The sequence below is a fragment of the Halichondria panicea genome, chromosome 16 (genome assembly GCF_963675165.1).
Source record: "Halichondria panicea chromosome 16, odHalPani1.1, whole genome shotgun sequence".
Taxonomy (NCBI): domain Eukaryota; kingdom Metazoa; phylum Porifera; class Demospongiae; order Suberitida; family Halichondriidae; genus Halichondria; species Halichondria panicea.
Window position 1 is genome coordinate 1050249 of NC_087392.1, and position 8086 is coordinate 1058334.

The window sequence follows — 8086 nt, forward strand, 5'->3', positions numbered from 1 at the left end:
CATGCACAAAAGCAAATTGCTAACATCAAGAGGAATTGATCGTAGAGTTAGAGCTAGAGCTAGCTAGAGATGAAGCTTACAACTCCAGAGATTATTTGGCATAATAAGCAGCCTCTACTCAGTGTAGACTTCCACAGAGGAGCTTCCTGTTTGAGATTAGCCACTGGAGGAGCTGACAATGATGTCAAAGTAAGTATAGTTGATCTCATGAAACTCTAGTTTACTTTGCACACACTCCAGATTTGGAAGGTCTCTAGCGAGGAGGACGGAGATAGGTTAAGGATCGTATTCATGGCGTCTCTCTCCAGGCACACTAAGGCGGTCAATGTAGTCCGCTTCTCTCCAAATGGTAAATAATTAAGAATTAATCAATATAATTTTATTATTAAATTTATTTTTCTGTATAATTATATAGGTGAATTCCTTGCCTCGGCAGGCGATGGTGAGTACCAATAGTCCATATGGATGAAATATGTGTACTACCCTCTACCCTATACATTATTATATAGACACCGTTGTTCACATTTGGAGACTGAATTCTGATGACCCATCGTCTGTGGGTGTCGTAGGTAACCTGGTGAGTGGCTCTAGTGATGCCTCACCCTCAAAGAACAAAGAGAACTGGAGCGTGGTGAAGCTACTTCGAGGGCACCTGGAGGATATATATGACATCTGTTGGTCTCCAGACTCTTTGTGTCTTGTCTCTGGTTCTGTGGACAACTCGGCCATTGTGTGGGATGTGAACAAAGGTGGGGGTGTGTTATTCAGACTTGGTGGGTTTGGGGTCTGCCCTTCCCATATCTTTTTAATCTGATTGCAGTCATGAGCCCAGAGAGTTTGTTAGCAGAATGCTGGCATTATAGCCAATGGTTGTCCTCCCTAGGGCATACTTTACTCTTTACTTTTGAATGACGTGAATTTATTCTTGTTTTGGTCTACGTTTCCAGGCCAACAGATAGCAGCATTGAAGGAGAGCAAGCAGTACATTCAAGGTGTGGCTTGGGACCCCCTTGGAGAGTACATCACTACCCTAAGCACAGACAGGTAACTGCTTTGAATGTGCTTTGTACTCTATAAATTACAGTCCTTGTTGATTAAACCAGGAGTCTTCGTGTGTATTCAATTGAGCAGAAGTTCAAGTGTGTCCACACCGTAAACAAACTGACTCTGGCAGACTCCAAACAAATTCGCCTCTGGGTAGATGAAGTGAACTCGTTTTTTCGTAGACTGACCTTTACCCCTGATGGATCCTTCCTCATAGCACCAGGTACTATATGCCCCCTATCACTGTACGTATGTTACTATACACTGTTCATTGCAGCTGGTAGGTTCGAGAGTGAAGATAAGGTCTCAAATGCGTCTTACGTCTTTACCAGAAACAACTTGTCAAAGTGAGAACCATTGAGTACAGCTTCGGGTCAGGATATTTCTAAGAGGAGGCAAAATACTTAAACCCCAAACTTTAGGGAGGGCACCATTTTTGAATTTATAATTCATAACTTCAGTACCATTGACCAAATGTCAAAAATATTTTGATCTTCTGAAAGCTTAGAAAGATACCTTTCAAATTATGTGTTTAAAATCCAAAATTTTGTCGAGGCCATAATTTGTCATTTTTCGGCCTTGGACCATGGGCTATTATCCATGGTTTGGCCAATTCGGCAAAATATTTTATCTCTCAAATATGAACTTTGATGACACCATTTGAAAGGTCTCTTTCTAAGCTTTCATAAAATCATAAAATATTTGATGTTGGATTTACGGAAATGAAGTTATGGCAGCTGAAAAAGTCCCTAAACCATTGATTAAACAAAGGGGGTTGCAGTTGAGCATATTTCAACGGCCATAACTTTAGTACCCTTGATCCATAATTACTTTCCCCCTGAATTTAACCCTGAGCTTGTTCATATTACTGTCTGACAGGCCAGTGTTACAGCTCCCTGGCGAGGAGAAGGCGTCTGTGGTAGTCAAGTGCTGCCCAGTTCTGTTTGAGTTGAAGGAGCAACCAAAGGAAGCCACCACTATCACAAGGTAAGAAGATGATCACCAGGTGTTGATGTTTTAGATGCTTGTTTCCTCTAGTCTGTCGTACCGGATGGTCTATGCCGTCGCTAACCTGGACTCGGTGTTCTTCTATGACACACAGCACATTGCTCCCTTCGCTTACATATCAAAAATCCACTATTCAGGCATCACAGATTTGGCTTGGTAAGCCATCATTAAATTTATATAAAATTAAATTTCCACATTTTTCCCTCAGGTCTGATGATGGATTGACACTTGTGGTCGCCTCATCTGATTGTTACTGTACCATTGTCACCTTTGACCCCAATGAGTTTGGAGTCCCCTTGACCAATGACAAACTACCTCCAAATATGTCCAATATTAAAAAGACTCCACAACCCATCGCTTCGCCTTCTCTACCCGTAACTAAGAAAGCTACGAGCGAAAATGACAAAGAGACCACTCAGAATAAAGCTTCTCCATCCTCGAGCAGCTTACCTCCTCTTGCTGACTCCACAGCTACTACTTCAACAACTGTGAATGTACTAAAGCCACGACGGATTCGCCCGACAATGGTGTCAAGTGTCACCTCTCCCAACGGCAAAGCCACACCCTCCTTAACCACCCCAGTCCAAACCACTACCTCCGACACAGCCACTAGTTTCCCCCCTCCTTCATCTGTGAGCTCTGAGCTTCAGAATAGTACCGAGAAAGACGGCGTCGATACTACACAAAAGTCTAAAGATGAGCAGCCAGTAAGCTCTTCCTCAAATGTAGCAGGGTCAAAAGTTCCAAGAAGAATTAGTCTCACAACTCTCACCACCTACCACCCCAAGAATCAATCAGCCACTGTCGACTCTACTCCCAGTGCAAGCAAAGGAGAACTAAAGGACACTGACTGTATTATTATTGAGTAATTTAGATCGTGGATTCAAGAACTCGATCTCTTTCATTATAGTCATATAATTATTATACCATTTTGAATTCCTTGATTGCATAATATGCTCACTTTATTGTACATGCATGCACGTTTTAACTTTCATGACATAATTATGTAATTATTGAGATTTTCAATTTCAAGATACATAATAATTATTATAACACATGAATATTGACAAATAGTATCACATGCAATTCCCTATTCCTAAGTGTTATAAAACAGCTGAGTCCTGTGAGGTGGGCCTCTGCTGTGGAGGGTTCGAGAGTGTTCTCCTGCCTGAGGGTTTATGGCAGCTGCTGCTAAGGCTGTAGTTGTTGGTTTTCGACGAGCACGGGCTTTGGGTAGGTCGTACATATGACTGTTGACAACGTGTGTGTGAGGGTGTGTTGATGATATTCTGTGCATCTGTGAGTGTGTGGGGGAGGGAGGTGGGCGGGGGTACAGCTCAGGAGTGAAGTCCGGTGGCTCGGATGAAATGGGAGACTGAAATTTGGCATTTGGATGTCTGCCCATGTGATCTGCAACAAATAATCAATTGTTGGATGATTAACTGTAAACAATACATGTCAGTAACACACACATTGCGTCATACATGGAGCTGAACAACAATAAGTCGGAACATAGCCGCAGGTCCAATAATACATGCAACACAAACCTTTTATTTTTTGATTCAGGTTCTCAATGGACAGCATCAATCGCTTCTCCTCCAATGAGAGAGATGTGGGAGCTGCGAGAAATACATAAATTTAAAAGTTCTGCATGTACTTTAATAAACCTTTTTTGCTTCCAATGGCTCTTGATGACATGTCTGGGTCTGTAGATGTCATTTGTAATGGTTGTGCTCGATTGGCAGTTGGGTAGGTGACTGTATGACCATGTCCTCGTCTCGTCAGTAGCAGCGGTGGTTGGGGAGAGAAGTTAGTTTGGCAACGCATGGGCCTTGACAAGTTTGTTTGTTTTTGAGATCCTCTTTGAGCCGATGTGTCATTTGGCCTTGAATAGAATCTTTCAGCACTTGTGTTTCTATGGACATTTGGTACATTTCTGTGGTCGTCTCTGTGTGTGACTGTCGATGAGTGACTAGTGGTTGAGCCAGCGGAGGAGGTCTCTTGTCTTGATGAGCCTCCTTGGTGGACCTTGAAGTTGAACACTTGTGGAGGAACAAACACTTTCTGGTTGTCTTCAAGAGCATTCTTTATCTGATCAAAGAGACTATTGATTTCATCATCCGTTGGTGTCTTCTCAAGTGAGATCTGTTTAGAAGTGTGTGGGGGATCGTCTTTGCCCATCAGATGAGATTCCTGCTCCCTAATAGCAGGGGCATCCTCAAAGTGTGTAGGGACAGGTACTACTCCATTAATACCAACAGAGGTTGTGTGTGACTGAGTTTGTAATTTGATAGTGGAATCAGGGCCTGGCGGAAGTGTTGTGAGGGGAGCTTCGTTAGTGGCCTTTGGGATATGAACTGTGATTCCATTCATAGGGGGTTTAGAGGGGGACTGAGACGTCTTTGAAGAGAGTGAGACTCTCATCTTGGGTGTGAAGGCACTATTGGGTAGGTATTGATTTGTAACTCCATTAGGAAGAACTCTTTTCCACAGTTCAAGACGAACTGGGTCAATACCCTCTGTATCAGCATTTAACGAGCCTCTGTTAGTGTGCACATTCTTAATGATCCTCCTTTCTATTTGATCTGAAAATCGAACTTTCTTATCAAGGCTCTTGTTAGAATTTGACTTCTTCAAGATTCCAACAACTTTCGGCTTATTTTTTGCTGTCTCAACGTCTTGTTTGACAAGGGTTTGTAGGTCAGACGTTTTAGGAGTTAGTGTAGAACTACGGCAAATTGAATAATTGCCTTGCCTTGTGCCCTGCTGATCCTCAAGAGAGTCGATACTAGCAGTGGCATAATTTTCACACACGTAGATAGGTTGCCGCCCTGCAGAAGTAGTGATAACATTTCCTGTACTGCCTGGAGTGGGGTGAAGTGCAACAGTTCTGTTTGCTGAATTTGATCGAACCGCTTGATACGTGCTGAGTTCTTGGCTGCCGATAGTGAAAACAGCGTTATTATGTTTGGGAGTGTTCAAGCTGTCATTGAGGTCGGGGGTCAAAGGTGGGTTGCTCAGCAGAGATTCACTACTGGAACTGACAGCATTATCGGGTGAAGTGATCCTCAAGTCATCTTGCATTGTGGCCACGTTGGCTTTCTGACTAGTTGTGGCTCTGAAGACAATGTTCTCATCACTCGAGTTGCTGTGCAGGTCTAAAGTGGCTTGAGATGACAGACTTCCATCACTATTGTTTTTGGTAACATTTGAGGCCTTGTTCGGAATATTTAGATTTGAATCTGAGGAGCTTCGTTTGCCCATGGTGTGAGCTTGCTGTAAGAACATGTCAGGTATCCTCTGATGTATGATGACCCTGCCGTGACTCTCTGGACTGTTGGATACACTCCCCTCATCTGATGAGCAATAGGATACACGTTAAGTAACATACAATATTATTTAAAAATTCATGGCTAAAGGCTGATGCAAATATGCTGTGAATAGTTTCGAGTGTCGCCTAGAAATAATACTACACCAGGGCAAACTGTATTCACGGTTCACAGTTACATACACTCCCACAGTAAGATAACATTGCTGAATTAAATGTCACACTTAGCAATTATGGATGACATGTACCATGAAGTCACCTTTGATTTTTCTCATTATATCATCCAGGCTAGGAGCACGTTGCTGGAGGCCATTCTTCCGAGGAGGATGATAGCCATTCTTGTGTTTAAGTTTGACTTCCACATCTTTACCCAGTGCCACTCTCTCCCTACTCTCCTCAGACCTCTGTGACTGGGTCGAAGCCACAGCGGGTTTAGGCTTATTGGGAAGGTAATCTGAAAGAGAAATGAAATGTCAAGCTAAAAAAGATAGGCACTACCAGGAGTGCATGCACTCCTGGCACCACACTTACAATCTAAGAATGCTTGCTTGCTGTTTTTAACAGCGTGTCCATGGCCCTTGGAGGTAGATTTGATTCTTCCAAGAGAAGATTTGAAGCGCATGGTTGCCTCTTTCTGAGCCTCTCTCCTTTCTTCGAGAGCCTTTCTCCTCCGATCCTCCTCAGCTGCCACCATTGCTTTCTTTTTGTCCTCTAGTGCCCTTGGAAGAGGAGGAGAGAACACAGTAACATAAAGAATGCACACAGCATAGATTTATTTGAGCTACTTTCTTTCAACCATAAATTACTTTGCTCACTTTTGTCGTTGTGCTGTTTGTTTAGAGTAGAGGTGAGCTTTGCCTCGATTTGTTTTCTCTTGCCTTTTCATCTGTTTTATACGTTCCTCCTCCAAGTTTTGGAATTTTTTCCTGTGTCTTGTTAAGGAACAAACGCTTGCAGTACTAATCCAGATATCTAGCATGCAGTATATTACATGTGTGTGCATACATGAAGCTCAATGTGTGTTAATTATGTAAGCTTTTGCAACCCCACTTGTAGTTGTGTAATTGCAAGAATTTCACCATGACAACTGAACAGTAAGCAAACATGCTGTCTTAGCTGTACTACAAAGTATAGAAACAGGATACGAATAAGCTCCAGCTCTCATCATTGTCATCTCTTACATTTCATTCTTTCATTGGAGTATGTACTCTCACTCAGCTCAGGCGGTAGTCTTGATCCAGTAGCTATGGTAAACAACTCTGAGCTAAGCTTTTTACTAACGAAATTTTGCAATATTGGTTGTTTTTCGGATAATTAGAGCAATTCAACCTGGAACAGATATAACATTGGAACATGTCTTGGAGCTTTGCTCAGCTTGTCACTGGACCTCCCGGCTCAGGAAAGTCTACATACTGCTGTGGAATGAAGGAATTCCTCTCTGCATTTGGTAGAAAAGTTGTGATTGTCAATCTGGACCCTGCAAATGATTCTCTACCCTATGAGTGTGAGGTGGACATTTCTGAGTTGATAACTTTATCGGATGTGATGGACAAATTAAAACTTGGACCTAATGGGAGCTTGGTCTACTGTATGGAATTTTTGGAGAAGAACGTGGAGTGGTTGCATGAGAGACTGGAACAGTTTCATGGATCCTATTTCTTGTTTGATTTTCCTGGGCAAGTCGAGCTCTTCACGCATCATCAGTCTGTGCGGAACATTGCCAAACAATTGGAGGAATGGAAGTTCAAGGTAATTTTCATTTAACTTGATAATTATTACGCTATCCCTTTCAGCTAGCCGCAGTCCATTTAGTGGATGCACACTATTGCAGTGATCCTGGGAAATTCATATCTGTTCTGTTGACGTCCCTCTCCACTATGATCCAACTTGAAGTACCACATGTCAACATTCTCTCTAAAGTGGATCTAATGGAACAGTATGGGAAACTAGGTAAGTACGTCTTGGTGTGGAAGATTCAAAAGTACGTTTGTACCACACAGCATTTGGACTGGAATACTATACAGAGGTTATGGACTTGTCTTACTTACTGGAGCGTTTGCCAGAGAGCAATTTCTTCCTGAAGTATAAGAAACTAAACGAAGCACTAATTGGCCTTGTGGAGGACTACAGTCTTGTGTCCTTTATTCCCCTAAATGTACAGGTAGGTCATTGATATGTATACCAACTCTTGGCACTTATTCACACAATTCTTTATAATTATAGGAGAAGGAGAGTATGTTCCAAGTGATGAAGGTAGTGGATAAAGCAAATGGTTATGTGTTTGGAAAGAACGATGAAGCAGCTACATTATCGTCAATGATGTCTACTGCTATGGGAGCGGACTTTGATTTCTTCAAAACTACTTTAGCTAAAGAGAAATATCTATCCTCAGATACATAATAATTATACCATTCATTTCAATATATTCTGATTGTGCAAAAAATATCATTTCCAGATTACTGCTTTTGAAAAAAAAATTCGGAGTTTAACATTAGAAAAAGAAAAGAGAAATGCGCACCTGATAAGGGACTTGAACCCTATACCAACTCTTGGCACTTATTCACACAATTCTTTATAATTATAAGAGAAGGAGAGTATGTTCCAAGTGATGAAGGCAGTGGATAAGGCAAATGGTTGTGTTTGGAAAGAACGATGAAGCAGCTACATTATCGTCAATGATGTCTACTGCTATGGGAGCGGACTTTG

At 42.1% G+C, this 8086-nt stretch overlaps 3 protein-coding genes across 5 annotated transcripts; 2 read left to right on the plus strand and 1 right to left on the minus strand.

The window, feature by feature from the left end:
- Nucleotides 1-11: 11 nt before the first annotated feature.
- Nucleotides 12-3069, plus strand: LOC135350230 (chromatin assembly factor 1 subunit B-like). The gene is made up of 10 exons (XM_064548968.1): nt 12-189; nt 241-349; nt 416-442; nt 510-749; nt 948-1044; nt 1104-1267; nt 1322-1391; nt 1924-2031; nt 2083-2208; nt 2261-3069. The coding sequence occupies exons 1-10, from the start codon at nt 70-72 to the stop codon at nt 2919-2921; spliced, it is 1722 nt and encodes a 573-aa protein (XP_064405038.1). The 5' UTR covers nt 12-69; the 3' UTR covers nt 2922-3069.
- A 22-nt stretch (nt 3070-3091) lies between these two features.
- Nucleotides 3092-6666, minus strand: LOC135350218 (uncharacterized). Of its 2 annotated transcripts, none has more exons than XM_064548952.1 (7): nt 6562-6665; nt 6196-6312; nt 5912-6099; nt 5640-5834; nt 3720-5408; nt 3600-3671; nt 3092-3462 (listed from the first exon to the last, which is right to left on the minus strand). In XM_064548952.1, exons 2-7 carry the CDS (start codon nt 6264-6266, stop codon nt 3149-3151), a joined length of 2529 nt encoding a protein of 842 aa, XP_064405022.1. In that variant the 5' UTR covers nt 6267-6312; nt 6562-6665; the 3' UTR covers nt 3092-3148. The 2 variants fall into 2 exon arrangements, with proteins under 2 accessions (XP_064405022.1, XP_064405021.1); XM_064548951.1 differs by having other exon boundaries at nt 3093-3462; nt 6196-6306; nt 6526-6666.
- A 44-nt stretch (nt 6667-6710) lies between these two features.
- On the plus strand, nt 6711-8051 carry LOC135350255 (GPN-loop GTPase 2-like). Of its 2 annotated transcripts, none has more exons than XM_064548997.1 (4): nt 6711-7129; nt 7174-7330; nt 7381-7541; nt 7965-8051. In XM_064548997.1, exons 1-4 carry the CDS (start codon nt 6734-6736, stop codon nt 8034-8036), a joined length of 786 nt encoding a protein of 261 aa, XP_064405067.1. In that variant the 5' UTR covers nt 6711-6733; the 3' UTR covers nt 8037-8051. The 2 variants fall into 2 exon arrangements, with proteins under 2 accessions (XP_064405067.1, XP_064405066.1); XM_064548996.1 differs by lacking the exon at nt 7965-8051 and adding an exon at nt 7604-7858.
- The last annotated feature ends 35 nt before the right edge of the window (nt 8052-8086 follow it).